The 16746-nt window shown below is 35.0% G+C and overlaps 1 protein-coding gene across 1 annotated transcript in view; it reads right to left on the minus strand.

Annotated features, from left to right (window-relative positions):
• Positions 1 to 16746, minus strand: part of PPP1R21 (protein phosphatase 1 regulatory subunit 21) — a 95928-nt gene that overhangs the window by 53719 nt on the left and 25463 nt on the right. Inside the window, exons 4-9 of the mRNA XM_027865530.1 lie at positions 14281 to 14382; positions 3902 to 4066; positions 3676 to 3734; positions 2478 to 2572; positions 2157 to 2209; positions 1474 to 1623 (exon numbers count right to left, since the gene is read on the minus strand). Coding sequence (XP_027721331.1) covers positions 1474 to 1623; positions 2157 to 2209; positions 2478 to 2572; positions 3676 to 3734; positions 3902 to 4066; positions 14281 to 14382 — 624 coding nt within the window. The remainder of the gene's footprint in view (positions 1 to 1473; positions 1624 to 2156; positions 2210 to 2477; positions 2573 to 3675; positions 3735 to 3901; positions 4067 to 14280; positions 14383 to 16746) is intronic.

The following is a 16746-nucleotide window of genomic DNA, read 5'->3' on the forward strand; positions in this document are numbered from 1 at the left end:
ATCAATCCAAAATTCCCTCTTTGCAACTCCCACCCACTGCTCCTAGTTCTGTCCCTTGGGGCCAACAAGTACATGTCTAACCTCTTTTTCACATGAGAGTCTTTCAAATATTTTTCAATAGCTATCACATCTCCTCTAAGGCTTCTTTCTCCAGGCCACTAGCTCCTCTTCAAAAGGCATGAATCTGAGAACCTTCATTATCCTAGTCATCTTCTTCAATGTTCTTCCTAAAATATGTCACCCAGAAATGAAGACAAGAGTTCAGCTATAGTTTGACCACGACAGAATTTGAAGGGACTAAAAAAAGCTCCTAATTCCTGGATACTAGGTATCTCTTAAGGCAGCTGGAAATTATATTAGCTTTCTTGTCCACTATATCTCACTACTGACTCATAATGAGATTACAGTTCACTAAAACCTCTAGATCTTTCTCAAAGAAACTGCTAAGAAGACATAACTCTACCTTGTCTTTTATCCGCAAGGCACAAGGGTCAAGATTTTATTGAGAAAGTTTCTGCAAGGAAAGATCATTTGGGAGACTGGTTAGCCCAGGGGTGGGGAACCTGTGGCCTTGAGGCCACATATGGCCTTCTAGGTCCTTGGGTGCGGCCTTTTGCCTGAGTCCAAATTTTATAGAACAAATCCTTTTATTAAGGGGATTGAATTTTCAATTCCATTCTGGAGATGCCACTCATGAGCCTAGTTTGCAGCAAAACAAAGGGTTACCCCAGTTTGGGAAGCTTCTCCTGCTTTCTTCAATGCTTGCCTAGGTGTTTCTAGCTAAGCCCTAAAACATATCAAAAATTTAAAAGGGCCTATCATGAACAAAATGGTGCCTAAACTTCTCAGCTCAATGATTCAAAACTCCATCTGGCCCTAATCTATATTTCTAGTCATATCTGCCATGGCTCCTATAAATTAATTACAGGTAAACTGGACTATAACTGTCTCTCCTACCCCACTCCTTCCCAATCCTCACCTCTACACATACAATCTTCATACACTAATCCCCAAAATTTTCTTGCCTGTCTCCTCTTTGCCTACCAATATCCTACCAATTCTTTTAGAGTAAGTTGAATTGCTACATCCAACATGAAACTTTTGTCAATTACTCCCATCCAATGATTCCTCTTTGACTTTAAACTCATATTTTTTCAGACCATTCTTTAATAATTATGCATGACAATAATTATCTTGTGACATCTCTTACATTGTTGTTACTTAATCCTTGTGGTGTTATTTAACTTGACTTGTTATTGACTTGAACTCCAACTAGAATGTAAGCTTAGGAAGGCTAACCCCCTTTACCCCCTCCAAGCACCTAGCACCATGCATTATACATAGAAGGCACTTACTAAATGCTCATTAAACTGAATCATAGATAAGTGCTAAATATTTGTTGACTAAAAGTGTTTGAAGAGTAAAATTTTTTGTTCATATGAAGGTGAAAAAAAAATACTGAGACAAATTTACCTTCTGATTTAATGGTGATATAGTATCAATGGCAGAATCAATGGGAAAAATCTGGACTCTCTGTTCTGTGTAGGTATGAAAGTTCAGAAGAGCTGTCACAAGATCTTGAATAAAAGCCAAGGCCTGCCCAGCAATTTCCCGCATCTTCAGCTTTAAAATTACAAATACATAATTAGAACTGGGGCACAGTAATGCAACTGCCAAACTACTATCTCATAATATTCTTGAAGTTGTTTCTCCTTTTAAAGTTATCTTAACATTTATAAATAAATTATTTATAAATTTAAACTGAAGTACCCCGCCCCAACTGTTAATATTTATGCCTAACTAATAAGAGACATATGAAAACTTGGCAAATACATCACTTTCACTTAATTGAAATAATCTGTATCACAGATGCCTTACTAAGTCTAACATGATATGTTAACCAGCTGGAAGCTCTACTTACCTAAAAGATGGTTAACTTAAAGAACTAGTGGACTTCATATGTCACACAAGATAGTAAAAAAATTTTAAATGGGCCTTGTTTCTGATAGCTGTCAGCAACAACAATGTGAAAATTTCCTAACTAAAAACAAGTTAAACCTTCTGGTTGAACGTCCTTCAATGAGATCAATCAATTAATTCTCTGATATTTTTAAAAGAATGAGCACTGAAAAAGAAAAATTTTGCTTGTGGTTTACCTGATGTCTCCTATTGTGTAGTGGAACATTCAAAGCATTATACTGACTAAATCCTAGAAGACAAAGAGAGTTATACATAGCATGTGAGATTTCCATTTTACATAAAACAGCAAAGAAACAGTTTAACCCCAAAATCATGATATTTCTACAATATAAGGGAACTTAATATCACCAAAATCTACTTCTTGATCAGATATAAGTTAAACCTCTGGACAAAAACAGGAGAGCAAAAAACGGCCACAATTAGTCTTCTTTCCACATAAATAACCATTCAGCCCGACATGTCCCAACAGTGAATTAGAAAAATTGTATGATACCTACTTGTGTCATTAAAAGGTACTTTTTCACTGATGATAGATAAGGATTCCTCTAATCTACTTGACAAATCCTCATGAAGGTTATTTAACTGAAGCTGACTGTAAGAAAAAAAAACCCTTAATATTATAAATCAAATTCTAAACCATATATTTACACATATCAACTGCAAGTTAGCTCGTTTTCAGACTACCATACCTTAGACCTGGAATAAAGCATGAAGAGCTGTTGGGTTTTGCATGAACAAAAGACCAAAAAAATACTCAGTCACATAAGCACCTTAGTCCTAAAAAGCTATGGCTTCTAGTGAAAGACTTCAATGGTGTGAGATTACCATGGTTACAATATTTTATCCATCACTTAGTTTACTTCTCCAAACTTAGACAGATTCATCTTTGATTTCAAAATTATCAATTTTCTCCCTATGATGTAAGATATAAATAAAAGGAATGTTACAGTAATCTGATCTCAGAAAAGTTTGTCATTAAATTTTGTTTTTGACTCCACCTTTGCTGAATCACTCATGTGATCCCTTCAATGCCAAATAAACCAAAAGAAAAAAATTTAGTTGACTTTATCTCTTTACACTCTAAAGAACAATATGACATGTTTACAACATCTCTAGCTGTTCTATATGTAGAACTGTAACTATAAATTAAAATTTTATTTTTACAATTTTTACAAAAATAAAATTTTCACTAGAATATTTAGATATTTCCAAATGATCACAACGCTTTACTTCATTAAAAGCACATTTTAAAGAAATTTAAAGCACAGTTCAAGATTTGGTACTGTGCCTTAATTTCATAGACCATCTGCAGGACATTTCTTATTCAAGTCACTTAAAATAGGAAATAATATAATCCTTACAGTGCAGCTCATGGAGCTACACCTCTAAAATTTTGAAGTCATGAAGACAAACCACAAACTATACCCTCAAGTTAGATACTAAAATACAGACCACATGAACAAAGTGCTTAAGATTATAAAATTATAGATCTAGGAGACACATGAGAAGTTATCTAATCCAACCCCTTGATTTTTACAGATGAGGAACGTGAAGCACAGAGACATTAAATGACTTGCCCATACACAGCTATGTAGTTAACAGCAAAGCCAAGACAAGAGAAGTCCAGTCTTCTGAATTCCTACTTTAATACTCTTTGAAATTTACATTTTTGACATTCAACACCCTTAAACATACCATTCTTCTGTTCGAAGTCGACAATCCTTGGCCTCTTTTTCTAGTGTTTGTGATTTTACCTGAATTTAAAAAAAGAAAAGCCAAAAATTCCCATTTTGTAAATAAAAGCATATTAAGAGAGGTGTTTCAGATAAGATTTTCATCTTAAATAACATGCTGTTTTCAAAGCACACAAAAGGAGGACCTCACTCTTGGTTAGACATTTTTAACAAATGGGGAAGCTTACTTCTAATTTGGCCTTGTCGCTTTGCAGCTTTTCTATGGTTTCCATGTACTTCCGTGTTAAACCATCTACGACTGCTTGGTGCTGCGCTGCTTCTGTCTCCAGCGTCTCCAGTCTGCTTCTCAGTTCTGCCTCCATGTGTTTATGTTGTTCATCAGCTTCAAAAAACTAAGAAAGAGCTATTACTCTATTAGCAAGAATATCTTTGTCTCCTCTCAATTAGATCCTGGAGACCAGGGAATCTCACAGGTTAAAGTATAACTTTTTACTGCACTATACTCCAATCACAAACCCAAATAAATCTTTTAAAATTATTCTGCAAAGGACTGTGGTATTTTTCCCTCTGGTAAAAGTCATTTACCAGGCAGCTAGGTAGTGCAGTGGATAGAGCACCGACCCTGAAGTCAGGAGAACCTGAGTTCAAATCCGGCCTCAGACCAAACACTTGACACTTACTAGCTGTGTGACCCCGGGCAAGTCACTTAACCCCAATTGCCTTAAAATTTTTTTAAAAATTTTTAAAAAAGAAAAAAAGTCATTTACCAATTCAGATAGATATATCAGAACATTAGCCACAAAATACTGAATTATTAGTACTATAGCCAAGTTCAAATGAATTTTTAAAATATGCAAAATGAGGAGTTTGAGCTAAACATTCTCTCTTAAATACCTAATATTATATAATAAATATTTTCAAAGGCCAAACAATTCTTCACACAAAATTTTTCCCCTTACCGCTTATGTGGAACCAAAAATCAAAGTTTGAGACATGCTACATCTTGTGATTTGGCATAATCATTTAAAAAAACTGCAATTTAAAGAAAGTTACAGGCCAGTTTCATTAATGAATAAGGATGCAAAAATCCTAAATAAAATACTAGCTAGGAGACTACAAGAATATATCACAAAGATGATATATTGTGACCAAGTGGGACTCATACGGAAAATTCAGGGATGGTTTAATGTAAGAAAACTATTAATGTAATTTATTATATCAATAACAAAAGCCATATGATTATATCAATTGATATAGAAAAGACTTCTGACAAAATACAACACTTATTCCTATTAAAAATACTTGAAAATATAGGCATAAAATTGTAAAAAGCATCTACCTAAAACCATCAAGAAGCATTATTTGTAATGGGAATAAGCTAGAACCCTTACAAACGTGATCAGAGTGAAACAAGGATGCTCATTAAAACCAATATTATTCAATATTGTATTGAAAATGCTGGTAATAGCAATAACAGAAGAAAAAGAAATTGAAGGAATCAGAATGGGCAATGAGGTAATAAAAACCATCCCTTTTTGCAGACACTATGATGACATATTTGGAAAATCCCAGAGACTCGACTAAAAAGTCAGTGGAAAAAATAATTTACCAAAGTAGCAGGATATAAAATAAACCCACGTAAAACATCAACACTTCTATATATCACCAATAAAACCCTGCAAGAAGAGATGGCAAGAGATACCCCATTTAAAGTAATTGTAGACAATATAAATACCTGGGAGTATACCTGCCAAGACAAAATATTATACATATAATACATTAAATAATATACATCATATAAATACAATATATTATAAATATAATACAAAATATTACAAAACACTTTTTATACAAATAAAGTCAGATTTAAATAATTGGAGAAACATTAATTGTTCGTGGGCAGGCAGATCCAATTGGGAAAACTGGAAAGCAGTCTGGCAGAAATTAGGTATAGACCCAATAAAACCATTTACTAAGATAAGGTAAAGAAGGATACAGGAACTGAATACAAAGGGAGAATATCATAAGAAAATTAGAAGAATATGGAACATATCTATTAGATTTATCAATGGAAGAATTTATGAAAAAACAAGAGATAGAGAGCAATGAGATATAATATGGATAATATTTATTACATTAAATTTAAAAAGTTTTGTACAAATAAAACAAATGTGGCCAAGATCAGAAGGAAAGTAAGTAGAAAATTGGGGGGAAAAATTTATAGACAGTTTCTCATATAAAGGTCTCATATCTCAAATATACAAAGAACTTTGTCAAATTTATAAAAATATTGACAAATGGTCAAAGGATATGAACAGTCAGATTCCCAATGAAGAAATCAAAACTATATATAGTCATATGAAAAAATGCTTTAAATCATTATTGATTAGAGAAATGCAAATTAAAACAACACTGAAATGTCATCTCACGCCTATGAGATTAACTCAAATTATAGAAGGGGGAAATGACAAATGTTGGAAAGGATGTGTAACAACTGGGATACTAATACACTGTTGATGGAACTATGAATTGATCTAACCATTTTGGATAACAATCTCAAATTATGCCCAAAGAGTTATAAAACTGTGTATGCCCTTTGATCCAGCAACACCAATATTAGGTCTGTTTTCCAAGGTGATCAGGGAAAAAGGAAAAGAACCTATATGTTTTAAAATATTTATAGCAGCTCTCTTTGTGGTGGCAAAGAACTGGAAATTAAGGGGATGCCCATCAACTGGGGAATGGCTAACCAAGTTGGGGTATATGATTGTGATGGAATACTGTGCTATAAGAAATGATGAGCTGGCTGATTTAAAAAAACAACACTGAAAGACTTGCATGAAATAATGAAAAGTAAAATGAGCAAAACCAAGAGATCATTGTATACAGTAACAACAATATTGTTCAGAGAACAACTGTGAATGATTAAGTTATTCTGAGTACTATAAATACTCAAATCAACTACAAAGGCCCCATGAAGGAAGATGTTATCTACCTTCAGAGAAAGAACTAATAAACAGAAGCATGCATCGTATGGTTTTGTGTGTGTGTGTGTGTGTGTGTGTGTGTGTGTGTGTGTGTGAGACTCAGAGAGAGAGACAGAGAAATAGTGGCCTTCTCTAGTGTGAGGTGGGGAGAGAGGGAGACAGTTCAGAACTTAAAATGTGACAAAAAAAAAATTAAAATTTTTTTTTAAAAACTACAATTACAATTACCTTAGTACACAGGACCTCATTTAAATGTTGGCCACTTTACTACTTCTATACAAAACAAATAATGTACATGAATTTAAACACCATCAAATTCATACATTTAGAACTGAGACCCTTAGGGATCATCTAATTCCAACTCTTCATTTTATAAATGAAGCCTGGAGAAGCAAAAATTCATACAAGTAGCAGAATGTCAGGATTCAAACAAATTCTCAGTTTCCATTCAATCAGCAAGCGTTACTAAATGCCTTCTATGAGCCAAGAACCAGAGATATAAATTAAAAAGTTAAACAGTTCCTGCCTTCAAGAGTTTACATTCAACAGGGATGAAACAACATATACAAAGAAAATTAAATTCAGACTGGATAACAAAGTAATTACCAGAGGGAGGGTCCTAGCAATTAGAGAAATTCCTGTAGGAAGTGTACTGTGAGTTGGACTTTGAAGGAAGCTAAATAAGAGGCACAGTGAAGAGGGAATACATTCCAGTCATGGGAGGACAAAGGCAGGGAGAAGGGAAACATGTTATAGGTCAGCTCAGATGGAACATGAAGTGCCAGTGGCTGAATATGCAATAAGCTTGGAGAAGAAAACTAAAGCTAGATTATAAAGGGTAAAAGACGAAGACGGGCATCTATACTTTATTCTAAAGGACAGCTTCTTGAGAAGGGGACTGATATGCTCAGATCCATGGTACAGGATTATGAATCTGGCAGCCGTGCAGAAGGAGGACTGGAGATGGAAGAGACTAGAGTACAGAAGATCACTTAGGAGGCATCTGCAATCGTCCATAGACATGAGTTAAGAGCCAGAAGTAGAGCTATAGTGTTGCTGTGAGTAGAGAAACTGGTACAATAGCAAGAAATAAAGTGTACATAGAATCAATAATGCTTGGTATCTGACTGAATGGGCTAATGGAGAAAAAAGAATTGAGGATGTATCTTAAATCATGAACCTAATAAGAAGGGCAATGGTAAATAAGGAAGTTGGGATGGGATGTATTTACTTTCAGACTTTATGGTATATTGGGTAGTTTTGCTAAATCGTATTTTTCTTCTTCCTTTTTGAAAATTCTGTTACAAATCTAGGGTTCTTAAACTTTTTGTGTGTCATAGATCCCTTTGGCAGTCTAGTGAAGTCAACAGACCCTTTCTCAAAATAATGATTTTAAAATGTAAAAAAATAAAATATACAGTACTACAAAGGAAATCAGTTATCAAAATATTTTTTAAAATTTTTTTTTAAAGTTTATAGGCCCAAGGTTAAAGGGAGAAGAGGGAAGGGAAGGGAAGAAGACACATTTACAAATAAAGACGAAATAAAAATAAAACCTATGAATAAAAATTAAGAAGGAAAACATGGAAAAGGTAAGTTGGAGAAAGGGATGGGTTTGTGTGTAGGAAAGATAATGAGTTCTGTTTTGGACATAGTGAACTTGAAATACCTATAGTAAGTACATTGAGCCAGAGAGATCTAGTGGAGAACCGGATCTCAGGAGGGAGAAGAAAACTAGATACTGTCCGTAGATCAAGTAGCTGTCTACATAGAGACAGTAGCTGGATACATAGAAACTGATGAGATCACTGAGAGAATGTAGAGATGAAAAAAGAGGGCCCGAGACAAAGACCATTTGAAGTAACAGGGCCATAAATGAAAATCCAGAAGAGTAAAAAGCAGTCACACAGGTAGGAGGAGATCCAGGAAAGAAACCCAAGGAAGAGAGTGGTCAACAGCATCAAAAGCTGCAACAAGTTCAAGAAGGAAAAAGACTAAGAGCATCAGAGACAGCAATTAATAGATCATTGGTAATCTTGGAGAGAGTAGTTTCAGCAGAATATTAAAATCTAAAACCCGACTACAAGTAGTGCTCTCTATTCTGATTCTTTGCAGATATAGGAATACTCTGATCTACATAAATGATAAGGTCAATAAGATCCATAAAATATTCACCAAAACAATTAAAGAGGAGATTATCCTCACAGAGAATACATAGCTGAATAAAGACTACATTAGAGGTCAAATACACAACTGTGAGCCATCTTTGTTCATAAAAAATACCTTAAAATTCAACAGAGCAGCTAGGTGGTGCAGTGGATAGAGCACCGGCCCTGGAGTCAGGAGGACCTGAGTTCAAATCTGGCCTTAGACCAAACACTTGACACTTACTAGCTGTGCGACCTTGGGCAAGCCACTTAATCCCAATTGCCTAAAAAAAAACAAACAAAAAAAAAATTCAACAGAGGCCAGACAAGATGGCTCAAAATGGCTGCCTAAACTGGAGGCAGAATGCTCAGGTCCCTGAAATTAGCACCAGACCAAATAATAACAAAAAAATTCAAATCAAAAACTAAGGTAAGCAACTTCTGCAAAACTGTACAAAAAGTCAGTCAGAAGCCCATGGACAATAGGAAAGGGTACTACCAACAAAGACAGTGCTAAGGCAAGCAAACACACCAAGAGCCTGCCATCTCAAACAAAGGCCAGAAACGTGGAGCCTGCAGGACTCTGTATACAAGAAGGCAGTAAGAAAACACCTTCCCTATCTCTCCAAAGCACCAGGAAGATCAAAAAATTCTAGGGTAGGAACCGTGTAAGCCCTGAGGAATGCCAGCACTCAGACCAAGACAATCTAGGCGCTCAGGCACTCGGTTCATAGTACTCTGTCCTAAGATGTCATAGAGGGTCCAGAAGATGCGGTGCTCTGAAACTCAAAGATCAAACAAGGTTTAACCCTGGAAAATGGAGACCAGCTCAGGAACCCAGAGTACCAGATTGAGACTACTCCAGGCCAAACACCCATCCAAAAGACATAGAAGAGAGAGGAGCCTGGACCTGACATGGAGCCCCTGTTCAGGAGCTAATGCTAGAGAGATGAGAAAATCTAATAATGACAACAACAGCAGCAGCAACAACTAGCATTTCGTAAGCACCTACTATGTGCCAGTACCTTTGCTAAATGCTTTACAAATATTATCTCATTTGATCTTCACAATAGGTGCTATATTTTCCCCATTTTACAGATGAGGAAACAGGCGCATAAGTTCAGAGATTTGAGGGGCAGTTAGGTGGTGCAGTGGATAGAGCACTGGCCCTAGAATCAGGACGACCTGAGTTCAAATCTGGCCTCAGACACTTGACGTTACTAGCTGTGTGACCCTGGGCAAGTCAACCCCAATTGCCTAAAAGAAAAAAAAGAAGTTAAGTGATTTGCCCAGGGTCACACAACTAGGGTATAAAACCAAATTTGAACTCAGGTCTTACTGAGTCTAGACCCAGCTATCTATCTACTATGTCACCAGTTGCCTCAAAGAAGACACCAACCAGTATAAAAAATTGCTGTGGATCTAAATCAAAAAAGAGAGTAATAACTCTGAAACAACTGCAAAACTCAAAGAAAAAAAAGGATTTTCCGTAAGGACTACATGAATACCTAGAAGAAATGAAAAGATAAATAAAATAGAAGCTTTGGAGGAAAGAATTAGCACCTTAGAAGAAAAAAAGTAAAAGTTGCCTAAATAAGAGATACTTTAAAAGCTGAAAAAACAAACAGAAACAAAACACCAGGAATCAACAATTCTATGAGACAGAAATAAATATTAAAACAAAAGCAAAAGATTGAAAAGGTAGGAAAAAAGTAAGATATATGATACAAAAACAACTCACCTGGAAAACAGGCCTAGATCACTTAAGAACCATTGGACTCCTTAAAAATGATTTTTTTTATAGCCTAAACTTCAAGAAATCATAAATGAAAACTTTCCAGGTCTATCAGAAGCAGAGGGAAAAATGAAGATAGAAAAAATCCACCAATCACCCCCTACAAGAAGCCTCCAAAAGGAAAAGTACTAGGAATAACATAGTCAATCCAAAATTCCCTCATAAAAGAAATAAATATTGCAAGAATTCAGAAAGAAGCCACATATGGGAACTATATAAATACAACTATAAAACATTTACACAAATAAAGGCAGAGGCAAATAAATGAAAATTAATTGTTCATGACCAATATTATAAAAATAATAACTAAATTATTGGACTTATTCAGTATCATACTAATAGAACTATCAAAGTATTACCTTATAGAGGCAGAAAAAATAATAAAATTCATTTGGAGGAATAAAATGTCAAGAATCTCAAGGAAATAATGAAAAACATAGGAAAGAAACCTATTAGTAACATCACAAAAACTATATTATAAAGCAATAATCATCAAAACAAGCTGGTACTGGTTTAAGAAATAAAGAGATCAATCAGTGGAACAGATTAGATACACAAGCTAAGGAAGCAAATGAACACAGAAGCCTCATGTTTGAAATGCCCAAAGATGCTCACTATTTAACAAAAACTGTTGGGAAAACTGGAAAACAGTCCAACAGAAACTAAGCATAGCTCAACTCTCACACAGTACATCATAGTAAGTTTTAAATGGATCTATCACTTAGCCATTAAAAGTGACATTAGAAACAGATCAGAGAAGCAAGAAATTACTTGTCACATCTATGGAAATGTTCATAACTAAAAAAGAAGTAAAAATGATCACAGAAAGAAAGAAAAGGACAGTTCTGATTATATAAAATTTTAAAGTTTTTGTACAAGCAAAACAAATGCAGCTAAAATTAGAAGGAAAACAGACAAATTAGGGAAAAATATGCGCAAGAAATTTCTCTGATAAGGGTCTCATTTCCAAGATATATTAGGAACTGACTGAAATTTGTAAAAATAAATGTCATTCCCCAACTGATACATCATAAAAAATATGAACTGGCTGTTTTCTAAAGGAGAAATCTAAGTTATAGTCATATAAAAAGACATTCCAAATCACTAATAATTGGAGAAATGCAAATTAAAGCAAGGTTCCACTTATACCCCATTAGATTGGCAAAGCTGACAAAAAAGGAAAGTGACAAATATTGGGGCGGCTGCAGGGAAACAGGAACATAAATACACTACAACGGAGCAGCAGGTGGTCCAGCCATTTTAGAAAGCAATTTGGAACTATGTTCAAAAAGTTACTAAATTGTGTATACCTTTAACTCAGAGAAACCATTCATTACTAGGTCTATGGCCCAAAGAGATCAAAGAAAGAGGAAAAGGATAAAAATGTTAAAAAATACTTACAGCAGCTCTTTCTGTGATGGCAAAAAATTGGAAACTAAGGGGGTGTCCATCAACTGAGGACTGGTTAAACAAATTATGATATACAAATATAATGAAATACAACTATTTCAAATACAATTGTATTCATATAAGAAATAGTGAAGGGGATAGTTTCAGACAGTTTCAGAGAAAACAGGAAAGACTCTGTGTGAATTGAAGCAGAGTAAAGTTATCAGAATCAGAACAATATAGACAATAATAACACTGTAAAGACAAAGAATTTTAACAAACAACTGACAATAATTAAATATAAATTCACTAAACAAATTAATTTTTTTAAAAATAAGAAACACTTAAAGTAGAGAAATCATAGGCAAGATCACACCTGACAGATTCTATGAAACACAGAAGAAAATCTTGTAATAATGTAACATTCCAAAAGAAGCAAAAAATATAGGCTTATAACCAAGAATAACTTTTCCTACAATATTGCACACAATCCTACAAGGGGTAGGGTTGAGGGGAAGGAACTTTAATGGAACAGAAGACTTTAAAGTATTTCTGAGAAAATGACCAAAGCTGAATAAGGACTACAAAATAAAAAACACAAGAGTTAAGAGAACCCTAAAAAAGGTAAATTTATTTGAGGAAATGGAAGATGTTACATAATGATGAAGTCTTAATATTCTAATAGAAGGAGAAGAAACAAGTATTAATATCTTTAAAGAATAGTAGAATTAAATAAGAAAAACAAAGGACCTAGGTTCAGTTCTAAGGGTTTTAAGAGGAGAAAGAAAGAGGAGGATAAAAAGAATATATTAGTATAGAATGGAGGAAAAAAGGAGTGGAGTTTGCTATTTCTCATAAATAGGGTGTATAGAAAGAAAAATATACAAACATGGAGGAAGGGGTGGGGGAGGAAAAGACATTAGACAAACCTCACTAGAAATGGACAAAGAAAGGTCAAACACATGTAGAGCTTGGTGTAGAAATAAATCAAACTCAATAGGGAATTAAACGGGGATGGGGAAGGGGAGTAATTAAGAAGTAAAATTAGTCATAAGCAAAACAAAGGAAAAAAACCTCAAAATTGAACTGGAATCTAAGGTGGTGTCTATTAATTGGGGAATGGCTAAACAAACTGTGGTATGCCCCTTGCAGAGATGGGAGGTCCACAAGTGTTAACATATTGCACATATTTTCAGACTTTTTTGATACAGTGGAACAAATATACTGATTTTGTCCTCTATTTTTTTTTTCTCTAGAAGATAGTATTTGTTATATAGGATGGTTATCAGGGAGGGAAAGGGGAAGGAATACCAAGGGAAAATAAGGTAATGCTTTAAAAAAAAAGATATCAATAAAAATGTATTTAAAATTTTTTTTAAAACTGTGGTATGTGAATATAATGGACTATTACTCTAACTTCTTGTTGTTGTTCATCCTTCATACTCAAAGAGGGCCAATGACATCATGATGTTGGGGTCAAGGTACAATTTGTTTGACTGCGGCTGATAGTACAATATGAGCTCAGAAAGTTCCGCTACAAGAAGGGCACAAATAGTCCAGTTCAACACTGGGGATGGAGATGTCTCTAGATTTGCCCATCTCATGTTTCCTTTGTGATACTGTGATTCTGCTTTGCTTATGAAGTACAAAGCCTTCTTTGATACCAGCATGCCATGCTGGGTGGTCCTGTGCCAGTGTCTCCCATATCTCACAATCGATACTAAAGTTGTTTAGTGAGGCTTTGAGAGTGTCCTTGCATCGCTTCTTCTGACCTCTGTGTGAGCACCTGACTTGTGTGAGTTCTCTATAAAACAGTCTCTTAGGCAATCATGTCTCCAGAGGACCTATGATGAATGAAGCATATTACCCATTTCCTGATAGAGAGATGATGAACTTAAGATACAGAAAAATACATACAATTTTAGAAATGGCCACTGTGTGGATTTGTTTTGCTTCTCTATGCATATTTATTAAGACTTTTTTTTCTTTCAGTTTTTTAAATGGGAGGAAGGTCTCCCTCAGGGGAGATGATGGCAATAAGGATTAAAAAAAAAAAGAAGAAGAAAATACGACCATTAAAATTTCTTTTTAAATGCACAGAAGCAAAAAGAAAGAAGTTCAGGAGGAAATACAGAGTAATATATGGAATTTATTATATACCTTTTTTTTAAGTGTTTCAAATGTAATCCTCTTTTACATTATGCTGAAGATATTCTGGTGTTTAAATTTAGAACAAGACATCAAATTAGTTTTAAAAAACTCAACAGAAGAAACACATATTTACTCACTTGTATATGCAACCGTTCATTCTCTTCTATCTTCTTTTGAAGGTCTTCATCAAAGACACTTTTCTGCTCTTGACTCAACTGAGAGGAAGACTCTCCACTTTTCTGATGGAAAGAACAAATCATGTTCACACAATTTTCATCTTTTAAAGAAAAATCTCTGGTAACTCTTTGAGATGACAAGTATATACATGTATACATGTGAGACTCAGAGAGAGAGACAGAGAAATAGTGGCCTTCTCTAGTGTGAGGTGGGGAGAGAGGGAGACAGTTCAGAACTTAAAATGTGACAAAAAAATAAATTAAAATTTTTTTTAAAAACTACAATTACAATTACCTTAGTACACAGGACCTCATTTAAATGTTGGCCACTTTACTACTTCTATACAAAACAAATAATGTACATGAATTTAAACACCATCAAATTCATACATTTAGAACTGAGACCCTTAGGGATAAAGAACAGATCTGATTTGGTGCAGGGAGTTTCCACACTGAGAGTTCCCGATGCCAATGAAATTCCAGGTCTAGACAAGCAACAGCTTACATTCAGTTAGCACCTTAAAGTTTACAAAATGTTTTCCTCGTAACTCTGTGAGACTGGCAATGGAAGTATTAATGTCCCTCTTTAAGTGAAGACGAAACAGTTTCAAAAAACTAAGTGACTTGTCCACGGCCACACACACAAAGCAAGTTCAGTGTTGAGAAAGGAGCCTCCCGAAAAACAAGTAACTCCCTAAACCACATTCCCAGAGATGAGCTCATCCATCAGTCTACTCTCATTTCTAAAGCGTCTGAATTAAAGGGACTTGCAGAACTCTGGCACCGCTTTTTAAAAAACTCTAGTTAGCTATTTTTTAATCCTTTCTTGATTTTTTTACTCACAGAAGAGTAGTATTATGCAAATTATCCAATAATGAGCATTTGTTCCTTCTTAACACAGGGACCTGGGACTATCAAAGAGACTTGACCTAACAGTGACACTGTCCTTTTGGCATTATCTCTGTACTTTTCTGCCTGTCACTTCATCTCATTTTCTCATCCTGTTTAAAAATGGAAATACTAACAAAAGCAAATAACACAAAAGCTCCAAATCCATGTCGTTACACATGGAACAGGGAGATGCTCAAAAAACTACCAGCTCATGATGCCACAAAACCCTGAAAGGTTTGAGTTTTGTTGAACAGATTCATCTAAATATCAGTAAGGTATGACATACAAAAAGTATTTTCATGAAAACTTTTAAGAGTTACTAGTCTGAATTATTTTTCCAGTGAGATATAATGGATTCAATTCTATTTTGTCTTCTTTGAAACTTCCAAGTACACCATTCTCTTCTATCAAAACATATGAGAAAGAAGTTCTGCCTTATACTTTATAACAAAAGTAATCATCTACTTGTTAAATAGTGTTGGCAAGAAACACTTTTTGGGGTATTTCCTCCAACAGATGATACTTTAATTACCAATATAAATAAATGATCAAGTGAAGAAAACACTGACAAACTGCTGGCAATGTCTTCTGCAATAGCTAGCATATTAATTAATCAATAAACATTTATTAAGCACCTATGTGCCAGGCATTGTGCTAAGTACTGAACATACAAAAAGTAGTAAAAGACAAGCCCTGCCTTCAAGAAACTCACAATCTAATAGCGGAGTCAACAAACAAACAGATATGTACAAATAAGGATGAAGAGGAGATAATTAACAGAGGGAAGGTACTGGAATAAGAGTGGTTGGAGAAGACTTCCCGTAGAAGGTGGGACTACAGTTAGGACTTAAAGGAAGCCAACGAGGTCAACTGTTGGAGCAGAGGAAGGAGAACACTCCAGGCACGGGACACAGCCACAGAAAATGCCCAGAGTCAAGAGACAGAGTGTTTTGTTGATGGAACAGCCAGGAGGCCAGTGTCACTGGATCAAAAAGTAAGTGTTAGGAAGTAAGATTGAAAAGGTAGAAAGGGGCTGGGTTATGAAGGGCTTTGAATACCAGAGCATTTTGTATTTGATCCTACAGGCAAAAGAAGCCACTGGGGAAAATTGAGGAGGGTGATAGAGGGGATAAGATCAAACCTGCACTCTAAGAAAAACACTTTTTGGCTAACTAGAGGATGGACCGTATAAAGAGCTTCTGGAATAAAAACTCTAAAGTCAAATGGGCCTATACTTCTGAAAAAAAGGGTAAATGAATCCCAAAGGATATTTAATTTTATTCCTTCCCAGTTGGACTTGGGCAATACAGTCCTAGCCTCTTAGGTGCTGGTCTCCACCCCATGCAAAGTAGTTCATCACTCTTCAGGTAACAGATTGTAATTATGATCAGAATCCAGAGTATCAAAAATTACCTTCAAAATAGCAAGTTTCTACAGAATTCTTGCTCTCCTTTATCTGACTGAGAAATATGTCTATCAAGAAAAAACATGTATACATCTACAATCCCCAAGAGGTTCACAAAAACAGTCACCCTG

The sequence above is a fragment of the Vombatus ursinus genome, unplaced genomic scaffold (assembly GCF_900497805.2).
Source record: "Vombatus ursinus unplaced genomic scaffold, bare-nosed wombat genome assembly UNPS02014778.1, whole genome shotgun sequence".
Taxonomy (NCBI): domain Eukaryota; kingdom Metazoa; phylum Chordata; class Mammalia; order Diprotodontia; family Vombatidae; genus Vombatus; species Vombatus ursinus.